Consider the following 22,385-nt stretch of genomic DNA (forward strand, 5'->3'; position numbering starts at 1 on the left):
GAGTCATACCAACCTATCAACACTCTTCCATTTAGTGCTTTCACTATCTGAATTGTACAGTGAGAAGCTATGTTCTCAAAGATTTGCAAGTTATTTGTGACAGAAATCAGCCAGCCGGGTCTCTGAGGTGGAATTGTGTCATTGTTTGGGTTTTTTTTAAGCTCCTAGGGAAAGCCCAGAAACCAGATTTCATTTAAATTAAAGAAAATAGGGTATTTAACATTTTACTAGGAGAAAGTATACAGCATCAAGGAGACGCATTAGAAGTGAAAGATTGATATACAGCACTCCCCATGCTTTCTGGTTATTCTTGTAGCCAGCCATCTCTGTCTACAGCTGTCTTCTGATCCGGACTTCATTCTTCTCTTCTAAGTTTTTTAAGGGGAAGATGAAGATAATTTCCTAGTTCTCTCCATTCTCCAACATTCCAATGTAAGACATAAATATTTGTAGATGTACGTATACTTACCAGATTGATTACCTGCTTACTTTTTCGTCTGTGGAGTTAGGTTTCCTAGTGGCTGGTATTCCTACAGGGAGAATGGGGAAGTTGTGGACAAATTTATTTTTTTAGAGACGAAATATCTCTTCAAACTGCAGAGTTTTTTCAAGTAACATGGTGCTTGAGTTGCACCCTTCAAGGGATTACGACCCAGTTCTCTAAATACAGCTCATCTGTGTTAGTAGCTCAGTTGTATTAGAGCTCTGTTTTTCTTGATGTGTTTTATACACAGACCCTTTTGGAAGTCTGAACTGGTTGTCTGTTCTTGAAAGATGAAAGTTTTCAACCATTTCTGCGTAGCAGTTCTCTGAATATGGGTAACGAGCTGTGGCAAGAGGTGATATGAAGCCTTGAAGGTAGATTGTTCTTTAGTGAGTGCTACTAGAAACATCACAAGGAAAATTCCACAGCTTGGAGTAAAGTTCCATCCAGACCTCTTCACCAAGCACTGTCATCTCTGACACTGTGAAGAGTGACATGAAGTGCTTCTCCACCACAGAGTTGCTTTGCAAGAGTACTAGTGATATATTTAACTACTTGGAATTAACCACACAGTGTGTGTACTTGTAAGCTGTCACTCAGAAAGAGAGGTTAGTTTCCAGCTGAAGAAGTTCTTTGACATATGAATTCCATGTGCATTCATTCTCCTTACTTGCCCTTCAGGTTTTTAAAACTTGTATCACTTTCTGAGTTAAAAATGAAATGGGGCCATGTGTGGCCTTATATTCCAGTGTGCTGAGCCTGAGGAACAGTGGGATTTGAGCCCAAGGGAACAAATTATCCAGTTTTAAGGAAGAGTCTGTACCTGTTATGTTAATTTTCACAGTCTAAACTTCTGAGACAATGTTTATAGAGGTAAATGCTTGCTTTCATGTAGAAATTTCCCAGGAGGAATAAATAAGTGGAGGAATCCCCAGATGAAATTCTTTGGTTTCTTGTTAAGGAGTAGGTCAAATGGATAATGGCTTTAGTTGCATTTGACATTTAAAATACATAACTTTTGATTAGACATCTTTGCAGCAGACAGCAGAAAAGATAATTCTGTCTGCCTCAAGGAATCTGTGATAATTTAGCCTGCAGGGAAATGCTATTAAATGTATTAAATAAGTTCTCTAAGATGAGTAATGCATTTTGATTGTCAGTTGTTTATGAAGGCTCTTTGCTTTTATGATGAATTATTATTGGAAAAACTTTGGTTTGGTTTAAGATCTGTAAGAACTGTAGGCTTCAAAGTCCCCAACTTAAACCAGTTATATGTCAGAAATTGCTACTAATTGTCATTCTGACTGCTTTTGTTTGCATCATTTATTGCAGTGCTTGTGTGTAAATGAGAATTCAGTAATTAAACTCAACCTGTTGCTGTATTCAGGTTGGTGAATAGGGCAGATACCTTGGAGAAAGTATCTGATAAGCATAAAGAAGCTTTAATGCTCATACTTCAAGGAAAGGCAATCCATATATCTATAAAATCCTCCAAAGAGAACTAAAATGTCCATGATTCATTCTGTATGTGAAGATTTGAGCAGCTGATCCATTCCGTAACTCATTCTCACTTCACCTGAACTTCTTTCCAGCAGATTGCCAAACTGAGGCAGCAGCTTCAGCGCAGTAAGCAGAGTAGCCGTCACAATAAAGAGAAAGAACGTCAGTCACCTCTCCATGGCAACCACATAGCAATCAGTCAGACTCAGGTAAGTAGCCTCCTACCTTATCAGGGTTGGGAGAATGGCCTGCTGAGCCTTCCCATCTGTCTTCTGTTTGCACTCTTACGTGGCACACAAAAATGCTTAACAATCTGATGCTACCATATCTTCGCTGAAGTTTATCTGATGGTCGTCGTATAATTAAAAAAAGGAGTGTTGCAGCAGGATAGCAGCTGAAATGTCTTATGATGCTGTAAAAATTCTGAGCATGACCAGTAAGGCTGTGCTTCCAGCAGTATGTACTTGCTTCCAAGACTGATTTTTGTGCTATACTTTTAGAAGTATCTGCTCCTCTGGAAGGTATTGGCCTATCAGTTTTGCAACCTAATTTCGTCTAGGCTAGTTAAGAAGTAAAAATAGAAAATAAAAGAGAGTCACAAAGCAGGGTTCAATGCCCAATGTAGTGTTTGCTCTAGTCATTACAACCTGCTAGCAGAACTGAAACCCCATAACAGTTCCAAAGCTCAGGCAAGATTCAGTCAATGACTTTATGAATCTTCAACCACTTGTAGAAAGCATTTAATCTGGGCTCATTTGACAGTGCATACATCTGAGCCTGATTAAATTTCACCTGTTGGATCCTTAACTTGGACCATGTTACTAACACGTGAAATGTCCTGGTATTTCCTACTTCCTAACTGCCTTTTTAACTACCTAGTGTTTTATAAAGGAGTGGTTGAGCTGTGATGGCTGATACTTTATGGTCGTTCTTCTGTTTGGATAAAATTTTGTCGTTAAAACCTAATCTTGGGTTGAAGACTTACAGGAATTTGGTATTCTCTCTGAACCTTTTATGCCTTTATAGCAAGGTATCCTACTACATTTTGCATAGGAAAGAGTTTGCTTTTTCATTTCAGAGTAAGCTCTGGCAAGTATCTGTGCCATTATAATCACAGCACGAACAGTCTTTGCCACAGATTGATCCACCTAGGACATAACGCCATGAAGAAACATTCCTTAGTACTTGGAGCTTACTTTGTCACTGCTCATGCAACATTTTGATTTCTCAAGATGTTCTCTGGCAAAGCTCTCCTTCAGGCAGTGGTTTGTCAAAGTCAGAGAATGCTTGCAGACAAATGACTGCACCTTTGGAGCTGCACATTGTGCAAGGTTCACTTGAGAAGAACTCAGAAAAAAATTTTATATTTTGTCTTAAGCATCTTGTGATTCTGTGAGCAAGAGGAGAACACATTGACAAGCCAGTGCTGTTCACAGCTGTCAGCGTAGCTGCTGCCAAGGTGAAGCTTTCGAGGTTGATGTGTGTGCACTCCTGTGAATGTTTTCTCTTGGTAGCAGAGCTCCACTCCAACAGGCTTTTCTGAAAACCCTACTTGTATTTATTTATGTGATTGATTCTTAAATTCGGGATGATTTCTCTTCTAGCCTTTGACATAAAGTTCTGAAAAACTGTAAGCTAATGAATGAATGTTTTGTTTTTCATTTGCTAAAGCCAACCAAAAGAGAATCAAAGTGCGTTAAGTGAATATTTCAGTTGAGTTGTTAAGCTTTAGGAATGTTATGAAATGCCTTTTGATCATAGTTAAAACATCAGCATCAGCACTCCATGTGCTCCCCATCCCCCTGTGGTGTATTCTGTAGTCTGTGCATCTGGAAAGTACATATACCTGTCTACTTACTGATAAGTGAAGTAGTAGAATGCTTTGATTATATAATACTACTATAAGTTAAGTAGAAGTGATTTTATTGAATTTAGATTTATACAGGCCTTTGTTTTTATTTGAATTTGCCAAGTAAAAATGGTCTTCTAGATGGCAAAATTAATACAGTTTCTTACCGATATTTTTAGCATTGGTCTCAAACTTCTCTCTTTATTCAGTTTTCAAATCATGTTGATTTCTGCCTTCTAGGCCTGTATTTCCAGATCAGTCCCTATGCCACTGTCAAACATTTCCGTGCCAAAATCAACTGTTTCACGTGTGCCGTGTAATGTAGAAGGAATAAGTCCTGAACTGGAAAAAGTATTCATTAAGGAGAACAGTGGAAAAGAAGAAATATCCAAGGTAAGCTTATAGTAATATGTTTATGGTGGTAACTCATGGAAAACCTTCCTCATGAGAAACCTTCCTTTTGGCTGAAATTACAAATAATTTTCTTCAAAGAACCGTTTGTTTGAAAACTTTGTTTCAGTGTTTTAGCATAGTGGGTTTTTTTGGGGTTTTCTGTTTTATTTTTAAAGGGCTTCTGGCCAAACATTCTTTGTTTAGAATGCCCTTTCGGTAGAGAACTTGAAAGTTTCTGTGCGAAATGCAAGTGCTTGAAAATTCAGATACTTCAGGCTGCAGTAATAACTAGTTAAAGACCAGGAGGTTATTGTATTTGCTTTGTTTTGCATTCTTTTCCTTGAGAAAGATCTAAGTTTGCTGTGCTGTGCTCTCCTTTTTTGTTTTAATGCTTTTTTCCTGTTAAACTAAATGTGGACCATTTTATTTCCATGAAAGCTGTGGGAGAGCTCGCGTGGGAAATACTGACAAATGGGGCAGCTTTGCATTAGAGCATTGGACTTGTCATTTAGGATCTTAGTGCTTAGGTGACACTTAAAATGTGAAATACTTGGTTTACAGCCACTGTTTCCTAAATAGCCAGTGAAAATTTTCTGCTGTGGAATAAACTACTTCACTGTTTTTTCTAATCTTCTCCAAAGTGTAGGTGCCTTTCTCGTGAATGGTCTTGTAAGTAACAATTCAGTATATGAGTCAAGCTATAAAACTTTAATCAGAGGTTTTAAGATTCTAAAACCTTAGTTTTTCATTTCTGTAGTAAACTTAAAAGTTTTGGAGTAGTTTTGGCCTCTCCAGAATCCTACTTGTGTGGGCAAACCAGTCTTAAGAATGAAATACTGTAGTAGTAGAGGTATTATGCTGTTTGCTTTCTTATGGCTGTCTCATTGCTTTAGAAGAGGTGTGTATTACAACAGGGGAATAAGGAAAAAAAATCAAATGTGAAAACTGAAACAGAAAGCCCAAATCAATAAACCTTGTTGCACCATCTTCAGAGAGAGAATTAAAATGTATGTATTGCAGTGGCACCATTGATGTTGCTATGGCTAGGGTTGTAATCTCCTATAGTTAGAGGATATTTCATTTATTTATCAGACAGATCATCTTTGTAAATGTTGTCCTTGGGTTTTAACAGCTTATTGCTTGGGATGCAGAGCTCTCCTGTGTTACTGAGTGTACTGACTCTGATCCAGCACTACAGTTTAGCACATACTTAAGTGCATTGTTGGATTTGGGCCAGAGGTGCTCAGCAGTTTACGAAACCAAGGCAATAGTGAACCCTTCCTCCAAACATTTAGCTGGCAGGAGTTTTCAGACACAAAAGAAAGTCATAAATCAGACATTGCCCTTGAAGTCAAGTCCATCTTTGTGGGCAGAGGGTTGTTTCCTGCTATGTAACTAATTTCTGTGAAGTCTGGTCATATGGGACCTCAAGTGGGACTCCTAGTGCTGTCTTTGAGATTACTAGGTCTCAGTTTGCTTATGGAGGATCATAACGAGATCATAATTTACTTAATCTTACTGCTGGTGAACTTTCTCCTAATACAACAATTTAGCTGTGTTTTAGCCTGGGGGAGTTGGGGTAGCTAGGTTAAAGGTTAGGAATTACTGAACAAAAGATAAACCATAGGAAACCAAACTTCATTAATTTCACTGTTAGTGAAACAATTTTTTTCAGTCTTCTGCCATTTTTTCTTGCTGTAATGTTCTGTATTTTTAGGAACTATTTTAAAAGAGCAATCAAAGGTAGGTGATTGCTTTGGGTGATGTGTGAAGGATAAATTGTTCTATAGACTCACTTGTGAGATGGGTGTGCATGTACATTTTCAGATGGTTTCTTTTAACCTGTTTCCACATTTACTTCACAGTTCTAACAGTGTGTGGTGAAACCTTAGTTTTCATATGAATTGATCTATCCAGCTGCAGAAACACTTTGTGCCCTAATATGAATCTGTGTTTGCTTGCCAGGAGAGATATGAGGATTAGCACAAAACCTGCTAAAATCGCTGAGAAGGAATAGTATCTTTAGTTTAGTTGCAGCTCAGTACCTAATTTTCAGGTTTTATTTATTATTTTCAAATTTAGGTACTTTATTAGTAGCTTTATGATATCTTTTGTTTCAATAACAACATTTGGGCTGTCCCAAGTAAAATAAAATGCATTTTAACTTTGTTGATTTATAAAATTTTACTTAAATGCTCTTGAATTTTTTTCTGTTAGTCTCTTTCCAGTATGAATTCACAAATTTTTTTTTTTCTAACAAACTGTTTAATAATTCATATATATTGAAATCAACCTAGGTGATATATAGGACAAAAATAAGGTTAAAGCAGTTTTAAAGATAGGTTTATAGATATTACTTGAATTAGTTTTTGAATTTAGTTCCCAGTTGAAATAGATAACTAGTGAAACTTTCCTCCCAGTTTCGTGCTTGCTTCATCTTCACATATGCAAATCAATTTATTTTTTAGAGTTGTTTTTAGTTTTGTAGGGCATGACATTACATACTTTATTTCCCCTTTGCTAACTCGAATTTTTGTAATCCTACTTAAAAAATGTATAGATTCATTTGAAAATGTCTTCTGTCTTTTCTCATGCTGACTTAGTTCTGATAGTTCTTTGAAACCTTCTTTTTAATTTTTTAAATAGTATCTTAATGATGATTGAAATTGTACTTACAAAAGTAAAAAAAATTATTGTCCTGTTATTTTTGTTTCACAAAGACAGTTTATGGTTAGTAATGTCATTATGTCATTACCTTTTAATTAACTAATTGACTATAAAGTTTAGAGAGATTGCATTGTAAGTAACCAAAACATTCAAAATATTTTAGTCTTTGCAGTTTAGCTGTGGTATATGTATATTTTTTTAGATAATTCATCTTACTTAGTTAGCTAAAGATGTTCCCTTTTACTTTCATAAAACTAAGTTGGCTTTGAGTGACTTCCTAATCATCTCTTTCTTTTAAATTTTATTAATAAACTTTTAATTTATGTTCTAATGCATTTATTAAAAATTCTTGGATATATTTTACTTCCTTTTTTGTAGTTTCCTGATCAACATGGAAAAATTGTGATGGTATGTCTCTGTTCCCACTGTAACTTGTAAGATGGAATCAGCTCTTTGTGAAGTTGTGGCAGGCTTTTGTTCTCTAACCCATTGTGAGTCCACAACACAAACACCGGAGACTGTGGTACAATAAGATGATGGACTTATTTCCCTTATTGTAGGGATTGAGGGATAAGAGGTGTTCCCTCTTATGGAATACGTTATGAAAATCATGAAAAATGCCCTGTAGCAGAACATGGGCTCATAGGTCTTCTATTAGGAAAAACACAGTACTGGAATTATCTTTCAAGCATACAGAAATAACTAGAAAGGAGGCAGTTTTGATGGACCGTCACACAGCAGAAGTAAAATGATTATCGTTTTCCTTGTTTGCCTTCTAGTTCTTCTGGAAATAGATAGCAAGATGGTTTTATGAACCTATCAGAAAACTTACTCCTGTAATAAAAGGACTTTTTCTAAATTTCACAAATGCAGAGAAGCTTTACTTAAATCTTCATAGCCTTCATCTGAGAAGTCTGGGTTTTTTCCAAGGGTTCCTTCCCAGGATGCATTACGGTTTTTGCACTTGCAGCCTTATCTAATGCATTGATGGCTTCATTGATGCCAGTAGGAAGAAGCACTTTCCTGTATCTGCCTTTGTGTTGCAAAGGGGAAAGTTTTTAAATCAAAAGCATTGCATGCTTTGCTCTCAAAAAATTGTCTTTGAAATGGATGTACAACTTGTGAGAGGCTTCTAGCGGTACATTATATATCCTAATAGCATTCCTGATGTTCCTCCTAAGTTGGGTGTTCTTGGTTTTTTTCCAGCAAAAACATTGATACTGAAAAGTGGTGGACGTTAACAATGTATTGAGAAGTGTATGTTGTTGTCAAATGCAGTATTTCCATACCTTTGCAGGGAGATGAGAGCAGTGTGTAATTGTGTCCAAGAACACACTGTTCTGTAGGGGCTGACAGGTGTCCTGTCAGAATGCATTTGGCATAAGGTTAGTACATGACTAGACATTCAAGAAAAAAACACCCTCAAAAACAGCAGAATGCAGTAATTTCTAGTTGTGTTCCATGCATTGGGCATTAGGAAACTAACAGCAGCTGCACCAAATTAGTTACCCTATTTCTGATGTTGTAAGGTTGTGAGAACTTCAGTTTTACAATAGTTTGGGCATGACTCATGGAAATTAACTTTGAAAGTGTTTTTTTATGTTGATTGGGTTTAATACATACAGTTTTTAACAAGTTGGTATTTTCATGGAGATTTTTGCACTTCTCAAAACTTTGATTCAGTATTAAGGGAAAAATAAATACAAAAGCACAGTAATCTGAAATACTCACTGGCATTTTCTATGCCTTAAAAGTTTTTGTAGTTGGAAAGAATGACAAATATTTAGCTTTTTCTACTTGTGTGTATATTTAGATACATGTCTAAAAATATGTATTATTTTTGTACCTCAGGCTTTAATTCAGGGGGGTTTGAAATACGTGATTTGGGATATGCTTCCTGAGTACCTAAGACTACATTGCTATCCAGGTGTGGAAGAACATCTGTGTTATCCTCAAGTCTTTAATTATGTGATCACTTACTTTTCTTTTCCCCCCTGTCTGGAATCCTTGCTTTACCTGCTACGTAGAACATAGTATTTGCCCTTAATGAGCAGTTGTTTGGTGTTGCTCTTTTCTCCTTATGAGATTTGTGTCCTCATGCTTACTGTTAAGCTTTGCTTTGCAGTCAGAAATCTAGACTTCTGAAGTTTTGCTTCTGTGTAATAGGAGAGTGTCTGAAATTTTGTTCTCTTTTTTACCTCACTTGTGTGAGAAGAAAGATATTGTTTACTACACTTTATGGATGGAGAAACACAAATCTATCAGAGTTCTGTACTGTGGCTCTTCAGGTAACATAGGATACTGCATCCCGTTTTTTGAAATTTAAGGTGCAGCTCCAGTAGGTTCCTTCTGCATCTCTGAATACAGAAGACTTTTGCAAGTCAGACCTATATAAAGTGGGCGTCCAGAAAATCAACCCAGTTGATTTTTTGACATCTCACAGAATTTCTGTGGCAGAGACAGAAATAAAAATTCTGTTCTGCATGCCAGGTTTGTATTTTTGTTATGATAATTATAAGACTAATTTCTTTCTACAGCTTCAGTTTTGTTTTTTACCTCTCTTCTGTCGTTTAACAAATAATGGAATGCTCCAGGCCTGTCTTGTGCGTTAAGTGAGTCATGGCCTGTTGGGGGTGGTGGGAATAGCAACATGTAGTCATGTTGTAACACATATGCAATGTGAACGGAGCTGTTGGAACAGACCACACAGCTGGGCCCAAACTTTACAGCATTTGATGTAGGAACCGTAATGTTATCTTTATGGTGTGTTTCTTTGCCCTTAATTGAAATATGAAATGATATTAACTGGAAGGCTCATAAAGGGAAAATGATCTTCCTGCTCTGCTATGTCTGCCTTTTTGTATAATATGTGGTGGTTTAGTGGATAGACTTGCTGAAAAGGGGAGAATGTGATACTTAGCCAGTAGGTTTCATGTCCTTGTTGCTGGCAAAAGTGTTGGGTTGAATTTTAGGCTCTGGAACAAGCTGTTACAGTTTTGGAATATATAGGGAAGAGGAAGGCAATAAAATAAAAATGTTCACTTGAAGTGAGAAGGAAAAAGACATTAATTTTTTGTAGCTAGAACATATAAACTGTTCTCTATGGCTTAGTCACAGTCCTCACTGAATAAAGATAAAAATTATGTTTAAATCTTGCAGGCATTTTTTCCCTTTACTTCTAAGCAAAACTATAATTCCCATTTGATTTCTTACATTTAAAGCAGCACTGTCTGCATTATAAAAACTAATTTTCCACTAGGAAGGACAAGTAAGTAGAGCGTGCCAATCTGCTGCTGTGAACATGTCTACGCAGTATATTGCAGAATGGGATGCAATATCACTCTGGCCAGTGCCAGCTGGGCTGATATGGGCAGGCAGAGCTTACTAGCTTTGGTTCAAGACAAAGCTTGAGAACCTCGTTATAGACCTGCATGTGCATCATCTGTAGAAATGAAGGATGGAATGTAGGGCTGAGCTAGAGAATTACAACTTACTAGCAAAACATGGATGGTTTCTTTTGTAATTGTATTTCAGTTGGTTGTTATGGCAATAGTATGTCATTGTATTTGACATTTTCTACTGTTCCCTTTTATCCAAATGTGTTCTCTGTTGGGGTGCTTGTTTTTCTTTTAGAATAACAGTGACCTTTTTATTGAAAATTGTATTACTGACTATAATTAGAGACATTTGTTGGTGAGGTTTGACTTTTAAATTATCAGAAACAACATAAACCCAATACTAGCCTGTGTTGAAGGGGATTTTGGTGTTAACTTCATGTTAAGAGGATGTAGCTGTCTTGGAACATGTGCACATTGTCTCAGCATTCAGCATAATTAATGCATGTTGTGTCCATTGCACACTGCTTTATTTTCTTGTGTAAAATCTTCCTGTTCTTTGAAAAATGGTTGGTTGTTCTTAAAGGCCTTCATTTACAGGTGCTACTGGCTGACACTGCTTATGAGTTTGATCTTTTGTCTGTAACCTTCATTGCTTTGTTTCTCTTACAGCCTTTGGATATCCCTGATGGTCGAAGGGCCCCATTACCTGCTCACTATCGTAGTAGTAGTACACGAAGCATTGACACTCAGACTCCGTCTGTGCAGGAGCGCAGCAGCAGCTGCAGCAGTCACTCACCATGTGTCTCTCCCTTTTGCCCTCCTGAATCTCAGGATGGCAGTCCTTGTTCAACGGAAGATTTACTCTATGACCGTGATAAAGGTGAGAGTAGAATGGCCTGCCTTTATCTGTGGGAGGCATGTGATGTCCTGCTTTTACAACTACCTTCATTTTACTCATTACATCAGTTTTTGTTTTTGTTTGATGGTTGTGGAGGGATTGAGGATTTATCTTAAAATCGGTTCTGTTTGTTTACATATCTTTTTCCCTCTTGTTTGTGAAACTTCACAAACATCTTCCATAAATACGTCAGAGGAGCACAGCAAACAGTTAACTATTTATGAAGATTCTAATGTGAAGAATTCAGACTGTAACATGTTTATGTTTAAAAAAGGTTTCAAGAAGGTTTGTGGTAGACTGTATATTCATCGTGGGTGAGTTACTTACTGTTCAAAATGGTGATGAAGTTTTGGACTGCTTTTAAAAATACTCTGCTTCTGGACTCTTACATTCCACTTGAAACTGTTTGGTGAGAAGCTCAGATATGGGTTTGAACAACCTGGTGGAGAGTAATTACTTCTCTATGTATATTGCATAACAACCCAGAAATTTTGAATAATTTATGTGTTTTTATGTCAATATGCTGTACTGTTTTTCAAAGCCTGCAAAATGTTGTTTGGTTTTATAGAGGGAGTAAAACTGGTGTTCCTGTAAGTAAGAATTACTGACAGACCATGTAGTGTTAAAATAGAGGCACCAGTGTAAAAAAACTGGGGGTTTTTGAACAACTGTTTACTAATGAAATTACCCTTGTGCTTCTGGTCAGCTAGCTGAAACATGAACTTTAGTTTGGAGGATGCAGGATTTGGGTAAAACATGCAAGCTAAGAGTAGTTTCACAGAGGAAATGAAAAATTTTAAGATTAGCATATATTTACAAATGAATTAAAGACAGCAGTATTTTGAGGCTGTAAGTGAGGTTAAGCTTTTCTTCTAAATACTATCTCTTGAATAATTCTCAAAGTAATTTGTGAATAAGGTTGGGGAAGTCAGGAGAAATACTAGCTTTTCTTGGTTTCTGAAAAGTAGTGTTTTCCTGTCTTGGATTTAAAAAGACAAAATGAAAACAAATCCTTCTGTCCAAATCTTGAATTGAGGGTGGGTGTGTACAAGTGTGTGAGTTAACCACATTAAAGTAAAAGTCTTAGATCAACATGATATTGGCCATGCTCCAAAAATAACAGTGATATTAGCTCCACCCCCCCCCACTTCTCTTTCTTATACTATGCATGTGAATTTTAATGTGTTGTCAAGACTGAATCACTATAGAGACATTCACCAAAGTGTTAGCACACAAAAAACCATCTTGACAGCTAAATTGGTTCATATATGCCCTGATAACAAATGTAAGTTAAAAAGTGAGGAAATGAAAAATTTCTTTTGCAGTTAGTACTCTGTTATTGCAGTAATAAAAATTTTCAGTGGTACACTGTCAGCTGTAGCATGTAAGGACTGTTTGAAATACTGCATCTAACCATCTTAATGTTTTTCAAGGGTTTTTATCTCCTGTCTTGGATTTTTGGAACAGCTAACTGGAGTAAAATTGAAATCTTTGTGGATTTCAGTTTTAAGGCTGGCTTTAATGCTGGGCCTGTATCAAAAGTCTGCTCTAGTTGGTAGTGTGTAGGTGGCAGTGATAAACAGCCAGCTTTGTAAAGTCATGATAATGACATTTTTAAATCAGTTTAAGTATTGTGTGTATGAAAGATAAAAGCTTGAACTGCTCATCACAACCTAGGTCTTTAAAGGCAATGTAAAGACTAGGGAAGTTTTTCTGCGAGAAAGTAATTTGTTCAGAGGTTATAAAAGTATAGTCAGAAAGAGGCCTTTTATTCTCAGATTGTCAAGATCCCAAAGGCCAGTTGTTCTGAATAAGAATGGGATCTTTCAAATAGATAAATTATACATAAATGAGGCATATAGGTAGAAATAATATGGGAATAGCAAATTTTGAGAGAGAGTTTATCACATTGGTTGTGAATATTAACTGCTTTATAAGACCAAAACTTGTGAAGGTTTTCATACCTTCAATTTAAAGGGTTTTGCAATGCTGGAGTAAAACTGTAGTGAGTTTGCTGTTGTATAACCAAGTGCAGATGTTTTGACACCAAGATTTTTTTTTTCCTTTCTATGAGAATAACTTGGTGTTACCATTAAAAAATGCAGTTATCAGGGTTAATGCTTCTGGGTGTTTTGCTGAATAGAAGAGGAAGTTAGTAGTTTGACTGAAAGACATGAGCAGTGCGAGGAGCCAATGCTCTGTATAGACACAGCGCTGCTTTACATTCCTAAAGCATCTTTTATTTCTTGTGCAAAATGGTGTTTTGGCCTGAGGCCCTCACAGCTGCCCTTTGGACTGTATCGGCTGTTGGGTTTACCTTCCTGCAAGAAGCTGCAAAATTACTGAGTTTTTCAAAAGAAAGTGAAAGCTAGTTTTCAGACAGTATTGTTCTGAATGGAGCAGTGATACTTATCAGTATTGATTAGAGGAGAGAAGATACTTTAATGGCACCTGGCTCTATGATTTTGTATTAAAGCTACCAGTTTCACTGGATCAGTTTTATCATAATGTGGTCCTTGAGACTGAAGAGTGCTGTGTAGCGTGCTCAGCAGCTGTGGCAGAAGTAAAATTCGAAGGTGTCCAAAGTTATAAGAGGATGAAATTTGGAGGAGCTTTTTTGTACAAAAATGTATAAGTATGACCTGTTTTTCAGGGCTTTTGGTTTTTAGGTGCTCTTTTGTGCATTTCAGGTGCAATGTGTATTCCCACTGGTGCTAGTAGGCTCTTACAAGCAATGCATTCATGAAGATGACCTGAAAATACTTGTTAAATTCTGGGCATCTGATTTATAGTTTTTTAAATGAAAGTTGTTAGTTAAGTCTTTGAATAGTCTTAAAAAGCAAAGGTATTTTTGAACCTATCAAAACAAATCCCATTGTGCTCATGGGCAAAGTTTCTTGTTTCCTTAAAGTCTTGACATTTAAAAAGATGTTTTGCAGATTCTTTTTTAGCCTCCTTTGTTGTTCTAACATATGCAAGCTATCATTATTGGTATTAAGTGTTCTGGTTAAAATAGTATTTTTAGTGTTTTAATGGCAATCCTAAAACCTTTTCTAGATAACAGAATATATCCGTTTAAAATATTTATGTTTAGAAATTCCACGTGATATAGGGCTCCATATTGTCTGCTGTGTGTTTGTGGTAACAAAACTCCCGTTAAAGGTTCCATCTGTTAATGTTCAATCATTGTCAGCGGGATGAGGTGGGATGGGGGGATGGAACGCGCCCGCAGGGCACCCCCTGCTGACGGGAGCCACGAGGTGCAGACACGACCTGGGGCCGCAGAGAGTAAAACCTGCACGTAAAACGCTTTGACAGCACACATTTATTTGCAGTGTCATTAAGGATTAATTACGTGACAGTTTAGCACTTAGGAGCTTACAGGACACACGAGTCGAGTCTGGGTTAAGCTGTGAATTCCAGCTCTTGCCACTTCAACTCGGGGCCTGTGTTCCCAGTGCCCTTCTGCTCTTGCACTGTTGCTGTAGGTGCTGGAGCAACACCCAGCATGTAGGTGTGAGCCTCCTGACAGCCACACGTGTGTTTCCAATAGTAGCGTGCGATGCGTTTGGTCAAAATGAAAGTCTAACAGCTTAGCAAAATTTAAAAACAGGGAGGGTAAAGAGGGAGAGTTGTTTAGCAGCTGTCTTATATAGAAGGTTTCAGCTAGACAGGGCTAACTAAATCAAAACCTTGACTGAAAGCTAAACTGGCTAGTAGACAAGACTCTGAATCTTCCAAGACTTAACTTTGAATTCTATTTGATTCTTCCCTTGGATGTGCTGCCACAGTTTTCCACTATTTGGTGGAATGAACAGTAGTACATTCTAGGTCTCAAAGTTTTTAAATAGAAACTTGGATCTTCAATTTTAAATATTAGAAGGAGGAAACAAACTGTCTGGGTTCTGTTAATGATTTCTGTGTTTGGAATGAGCTGTGTGGGCCAACAGTGGAAAGATGCCAGCAGGACCATCATGCTCCCAACTTGGCAAATATCTGTATCATCTCTAAGCATTTTCTGCCTTTGTAGTTAACACTGAAAATTCTGTAAATAGAAGTTCTGTATTCACTCTATGGCCGGAAAGAGCTGAATAATCAATACACTGCTGAGGTTCACTTCAGTTTGTTGTTTTTTTTTTCTTCTCCATTCATAGTTAACTCTTCAAAGGGGAGTGTGATATTGGAGTTGATTTGTTTTTTGTAAGAAACCCATGACAAGGAGCTAAAGCAAGAGCAGCTATTTCTGTCCAGTTAAAGTGTGTGTTAGTAAGTTGGGAGATCTGCTTTAATTTTGCAATTTCATTTTTTAATTATAATCCCAAGCAGGGAATAGGAAACCACCGATACTAGCCTGTGATAGATGTTGCTCTTTGAAAAGGTAGAAGCTACTGCAGAAAGCTATTTTCCTGTTAATATTTTTGAACCTAATTTATTTTCTTATTGCATTGACTATCATGTTGTCAGCATGATTGTTTAAAGTGAGCCCTTTCGTAGTCTTAATATTTCAAACTTTTGTGCTTCACCAGACTTGAGCTTTCTCTCATGTTTTCTGAGGAGTACAAATAAATCTGCCCGTTGCCTTTTGTCCTAAGTCATCTAAGTCTGTCTGTTTAAAATATACACAGACAGCTAGAGTTAGGAAGAATACCTGTGTCACATAGCTAGTAGTGATGAGACAATTAAACTGTAGAAGTTTTATTTTGGATATTAAAAAAAACTTCACAATGAGAAGCAACTAAGGTAGGACATTGTAATGATGAGGTATCAGTACCTGTGTTACAAACATACTTCATTTCTTTGCGACTTCTGAACTATTCATGAGGCTAATGAGGTCAATATTCCAGTGAAGAATTATGTTTTAAAATAAGATACATGTTGTATACACACATTTTCAGTAACACTGTTTATACAGTGAGAAGGTGTATTATCGTTACCACTCATAATTCTTCTGCATGTGTTTTGCATATTACCCTGTTCATTTATGGTTTTTGAACTACGTAATAAAGAATGTATTTGTTTCCAGGATCACAACTCTACTTGTTCCGATTGCAGTGTTCTGGATAAAAATATCCTCCTGTTACGTGTTGTTATATGATAGATTGCTGCTGCACTGAAGCTGTTATTCAGAAGAAACGTGCTATACAAGGGTGTTAGAAATAGCCTGCAATAAAGGAAGCGTTGTGGTAAAAGCAAGCCGGCGTAGTGGCTAAATTGTGAAAAAAGGCATCTTGTTTGGAAATCGAATTTAATTAAGAAACACTCGCAATCTCTAGTAATATAACTGCTTTAAATTTTCAGACAGTGGGAGTAGCTCACCGTTGCCCAAGTATGCCTCATCTCCCAAACCAAACAACAGCTACATGTTCAAACGAGAGCCCCCAGAGGGATGTGAGCGAGTGAAGGTCTTTGAGGAAATGTCGTAAGTAATGCCTTTTATATCAGCTGGTATCTGCAAAGCAGTAAACCTGTTTACTGAGCCTATTCAACTGCAGATGAATAAACTATTCCAGCTGATGGGTTTTTGAGGAGCAAACTATTCTTAGAGTTTGTACAGAAGAGAAGTTGAAGTGTTTACCTTGGTTTGAAGAGGAAATGGAGTCTTTTAACTCTTTTTGTGCATTTATAAAAGGCAACTAAACTCCAAGCAGAAAAGATAAGGTACATTAATTTCCTAAATATTTATAAACCTATTTCCATATATTTTTAATAAGATTTTACATTTTCATGGCTTAAACAGAAACTCTTCTTGTCATAATTATCAGTTTCATGAATAGATTGCATTTTAATGCTTATAAAACATATACAATGAAGTGAAACAGATGTAAAGGGTTTGTAGATGGTAGTATGCTTATGGCATAGACTTTGCTCAATATTTTTGCTGAGCAAGAAATTGGAAATTACACCCTTGGAAATCATGTCTTTTTCCCCTTGACCCAGCGATATTTGAGCACAGCACATGCTGTCGAGGTTGCATGTTTAGCTCCTGTGGATGAAAGAATTAAATAGGGGATGTTTCTTGCTCTGACAGCATTTGTTGCTTGCTCTGATGGTGAAGGAGCAGTGTTGGGTTGTGGAGAAAGCCTACAAATAAATTATGGAGTATGAGAAAGGAGAGGTCTATTTTATAGAGGTTTTTAAAGGGATTTAAAATGACTAAATGTGTTGTTGCTGCGTTGCTTTTATCAAAGAAGAATTTGTGCCATTCTAAATTACTGCAGTTTTTCATGTGCATATGTACTGCAGATTTTTCTTGCTGGAGGTTGCATGTTTGTCCAGTACTTACCAAGTCATTTTTGTGACTGTACTATTTTTAATGCTGTGGATCAGTTAGCTGACTACCAATATGGAAGATGTTTGCCCCTCTGTCCAATTAATCCCATTCCTTGTCATTCACATTTTAGCAACGTGTAGAACCACAAAGTTCATGATGTAAAAAAACATCTGGTTTGGCCAGGTATATAATCTTTTTTCTCATTGTAGGTCTCGTCAGCCTGTCTCAACCCCTCTCTTTTCATGTCCTGACAAAAACAAGGTTAATTTCATCCCAACCGGATCAGCTTTCTGTCCTGTAAAACTTCTGGGCCCCCTCCTTCCTGCTTCAGACCTGACGCTGAAAAGCTCTCCAAACTCTGGTCAAAGCACAGCTTTGAGCACCCTGACTGTTGAGCAGCTTTCGTCTCGGGTCTCCTTCTCATCTCTGTCAGATGACACCAGCACAGTGGACTCCACGGAGGTCCTGGTACAGCCGCCGTCCCAGCAGCAGCAGCCGCTTTTGCAAGAAATTCAGACTGAAGACCATTCCTCTGCTCAGAGCTACGTGCTAATCTAGACAAGGCGGAGCAGGCCTCTGCCCCGAAACAAGGACTGAGGAGATTGTAGCTCAGATACATCTGCATGAGGTGGCAACCTTTCAGAACAACATGGAATACATACTTAGCATCATTTGAAAAAATATCTCAACACTGTTCTTGGCAGGGACAGAATCCGTATTCAGCATTTTTTGTGAGAAAGCAGTAATGCCTGCAGAATCCATATATCATTAAGCGTTTTAAGTGGAGACTATGCATTTCATAGTACGTTTGGCCAGATTAGTACTGTGTCCTGTGTCCTGTTTCAAATTCTACAGTATAAATAAGCTCTTTCTCTCTATATATATATAAAAAAAATGTTGCCTGTCTGAATAGAAAATGTCTTGCTGTGTTGTGTCCTATGGAAAATACTGTACTTCAGGATTATGTTTACAATTGATCCAGGTGTTTGTTTCTAACTTCTGTAATACACACAATGCAAAAAAAAAAAAAAAAAAAAAAATGGCCACAACAGTTGCACAGTGCCCACCCTATGGCCTAGCTTCAGGTACTTCTCTTGAAGTCTAAACTCAGGTAACTTGGAATGTATATCATATTGGAATATAAAATATTTTACAGCTACAAAGCTAAAGAGGGAACATCACTCTTTTGCCTTTCCTTGTTTTATGCATTAATATTTCCTCATTACATTCCACTTTCTTGGAATAAGTGCATTCAGATCCAGGTGAACAGTGACCCTGGACATGGGTGAACATGAGGAGAACCAGCAAATCTGTGATGTAAATCACGTTGTCATGTGCTTACAAGTAAAACAACTGTTGCATTTACTGTCATTTCAATAGATGTACAAATGTGGCATTTAAAGGTTTCAGGTGTTGCTCAGTTAATGACTGTTAAACTGTTGCAAATAAAGTGTTCAGTACTAGGCTGTACATGAGAAACATTCCACATTGTGTGTGAGAGGATTTTGAAAGACAAGAATGTTTTTGTTCAAGGACAGAAATTCTTTCAGGTTTCACAGGGATTGATGGGGATTTCCTCTCATGGTTTTTGTTGGCAGTTAAGGATGTGAAATGCTACTGTTACCGTCTAAAAGTCAAATTAATGTTTAGTTTCTCTTTTGGAAATGTTCATTCATTTGCTGGTTGGAAATAGGTTTTCAGATTTTGTCAAGCAGTGTTAGATGAGCAGCGTTTTATTTATGTAGTGAGTAATTGTGTTTGGATTAAAGTCCGAAAGTAGCAAGTGGGTGTTCTAAGAGGGGTGGGTAAAAGAATAGTTTTAAGTTCATGTTACTTAAAGCTTCTCCCATAACTTTCAGTTACTTAAGATGTGTGTGTAAAAGTGTGCTTTCCCTTCTCCTTAAGTGTGAATAAAAGAAAAATCCATGTAAAGTAATCCTGGTTTTGTAGGCTGGACACTTTCTCAAAATACTGCATGGCAAGATTGGGTTCGTGGTGCTCTTCTATTGTACTGGAAAAAGGAGCATTGCTGTCAGAGATAATTTCCTGTGATACAAAGAGAACCCTAAAGGCAAAATAACTTGACGTTCTTGCTCTGTTGCGTTCAGCTCAGTGGAACTACGTTTATGCTGTCTGCTAAGAGAATAAAGTTCACCTTTTCCAGGAATTGAAGAGATTAGTAGCCTGCAGCTTCTGAGCATTTAAACAGCTCCTTTATGTTCTTTTCCTTTTTTGAAGATGAGATTGGAGAGGGGGGATGAGAGCCACAAATTACTACTCACTAAATATGTGCTTTCTTTGGAGATAAGACATTGCTTTCTTTCAGTTACTGAGTTTTTGTTAGTGCTATCTTACAAGGTGGAATTTGCAGCCTACAAAACAGTCACTGTTTTTTAACTCCCCTTTCAGAAAATACAGAAGGAGAAAGAGGTCTCTAACCATTTTCATGTGAAAATCCTTTGAACACAACAGCCATCTTTAACCCTACTAATCTCAGGCCTAGGTGAAAACACTATATATTTTATAGACTGAAGATAAAGGGGAGGAAATACTCTTTAAGTATCGATTCCTTTTAATATTTTTCTTTCTAGATTAACATTGCAGTATGATGAATTTTTTATGCTCTGGTTTTGTCCAGATAAGAAATTGTAGTCTCAGTTATTGGTGTTAGGTTACCAGGGGATATGATGAGTGGTTTTTAGATCAGTGCTGAACTCTGTACAATATTTGCAAATGCCATTACATGTTCTTTATACTTTTTCCACGAGAAACTAAATATTAATTAAATTGCACATTTGTTCTTAGCAGATTTGGAGGTTTTGAACCAAATGTGTTAAAGCTAATGCTTTGCCATGTAAATTTCCCAGCAGTTGTTTATCTCAATTGTATTCTACATGCAGCTGTAGAAATTTGTCAAATATTGTTTAAAGTTTTGTACATAGTTGTACTGTTATTTCTAGCCACTGTGCTGAACAGTATTCAAGGTATCACGCAATATTGCTTTACACAAGGAAATGTGTGGCTTTTGTTTTGTATTTTTTTCGGTATAGAAGTTCCTGTGTCTTATTTAAATAAAAATTATAGTTAAAAAAAAAAAAGTGATGGGGACAACACATAAAAGCAGTGGCTCATTTATTTGTTTTGGAAACTGCATGAAAAACCGTAAGATAAGATTGAAGTTAAATATTGTTCCAGATTTACATCTAGAATAATGTCAACCATGCTCTGTCTTTGAAATAAGATATTATTTACTGATTTTTACATAATGCTCCACTGGGGGGTAGAATCCTTAAAAAAAGTCGAATGCTTAAATATGCTTTAAATAGATAATTTTATTTCTGTATATAATGAGTTATTTCTTCACAGCACAGAAAAGAAATCAGTTATTTGAAACTGTGTATCTACTGCTGTGTTTGTGGTATGGCTAATTTCAAGTTATCTGTTGAAAATTATGAAAGCCATTATATGTTTCACTGTGTGAAACTAAACACCTAAAGGATGTGGTATAAATCTACTGACAGTCTTGGTTTCATGTTGTTTTGTATGAGTCAAATGATTGTCATTTGACTTGCAGAATAATTCTTTCCAGATGGGGGGCGAGGAAAGGAAGACGGATAATATTTAAATGTATGTAAATCCTCCAAAGTTGGTGTTTACTGAAGAGCACTATGGCAATAACCATCAAGAATGGTTTAGTGCTTATTGTTGTCAGCCAGTGGAAATTTAGGTTTTCAGTATGCCAAAGATTACAGGGTTTCTATGTGACTATGTTAAAAACATAAACTGAAGTAAAAGTCCTGTGCAGGGTCAGTAGTTGGACTTTGATGGTCCTTGTGGGACCTTTCCAACTCAGGATTTGCTATAGGATATTCTGTGATCCCACCTTGCTATGAACATGCTTGGTGTCCTTCAAACAGAAGCAGCATTTTGTTGTCAGCTTGAAGAGGTTCCTGGGAAGAGCTTTGTGACCACCTTGTCCCCTGAATGGATTTGGCTGCAGCAGTTTCAGACTGTCATTCAGTGGGAGGGCATTTTCTCAAGAAGTACTTTGACAATAGGGTTTAGCTGCTTCTGAAAAGATGTGATGATGCAGATTGTATCACGGGCAACTTTGAACATCCCTGGGAACCCAGGCTTGGCTGATTTGTCACATTTTTTTTCCCACGTAAGCCACACTTTTAATTTGTGTGCTGTAACTTACTGCCTATGTCTTCCTCAAAGCCAAAACAACCAGTCTGAAAAACACTGAGAAGAGAGACCTAATGAAACAATTTTGTCTTGAATCCCTGCTTTGTGACTGAAAGATCTTCCTGGACTTGAATGTTACATTTGCTAGTAATTCATGGCTCTGGAAGTGAACTCTGTTCTGAGACTGGGGGACTGTGTAAGGGGAGCCTTTGGCTATGTATACTGGGGGTAGGGAGTAATGGATAGTAGGAAGCAGAGTGTTGTCAGGGAAGTGATTTATGGCTTCCTGACAAATCAGCTTTTGGGAAGGGCCAGACAGTGGCACAAGGGTAGGGTCTTAATATCTTTACAGTATTAAAGCATAAGGAGTAATAAAAAATAAACACAAGTTGTGATCCAGCATCTCTAATCCATTCAGTTGCAAGTAAGGACCACTGAGTCATAGCAAACTGGCTTCTGGCTTTACTCCGCGGTAGTGGATTTGTACATTCCTACACTGAAGTAAAGCCCAAGCAGCTTGAAGATGACAGATAACTTGTAAAAGTAAATATCAATTAGTGTTGTAAAACAGCCTGACTTGCTGTGCAAAATCCAGCCGTGCAAACAGAGATCTGAAGCTGCTCACATGGGAGAAAATAACCAAAGTTCCTGCCATGTCTTTCCAGAACATAAATGCAAGGAAAAAGTGAGTTAAAGCGGGGAAAGTACATGCATTACACGTAGAGCCATCCATACTTGGTGCTTGGCTGAAGAAGGTTGTTTGATCAGAGACTGTCAGTCTGCAGTTAAAATATATG

At 37.2% G+C, this 22,385-nt stretch overlaps 1 protein-coding gene across 2 annotated transcripts in view; it reads left to right on the forward strand.

The window, feature by feature from the left end:
* Positions 1-20,498, forward strand: part of GLCCI1 (glucocorticoid induced 1) — a 53,051-nt gene extending 32,553 nt beyond the window's left edge. Inside the window, exons 4-8 of one of the 2 annotated variants that reach the window (XM_027910990.1) lie at positions 2,080-2,193; positions 4,074-4,226; positions 10,901-11,111; positions 16,428-16,548; positions 17,610-20,498. In XM_027910990.1, coding sequence (XP_027766791.1) covers positions 2,080-2,193; positions 4,074-4,226; positions 10,901-11,111; positions 16,428-16,548; positions 17,610-17,958 — 948 coding nt within the window. In that variant the 3' untranslated portion in view covers positions 17,959-20,498. Of the gene's footprint in view, positions 1-2,076; positions 2,194-4,073; positions 4,227-10,900; positions 11,112-16,427; positions 16,549-17,609 lie in introns of both variants that reach the window. The other variant, XM_027910983.1, reaches the window with a different exon arrangement.
* The last annotated feature ends 1,887 nt before the right edge of the window (positions 20,499-22,385 follow it).

The sequence above is a fragment of the Empidonax traillii genome, unplaced genomic scaffold (genome assembly GCF_003031625.1).
Source record: "Empidonax traillii isolate 1590-97213 ecotype Southwest subspecies unplaced genomic scaffold, ASM303162v1 scaffold30:size3273891, whole genome shotgun sequence".
Taxonomy (NCBI): Eukaryota; Metazoa; Chordata; class Aves; order Passeriformes; family Tyrannidae; genus Empidonax; species Empidonax traillii.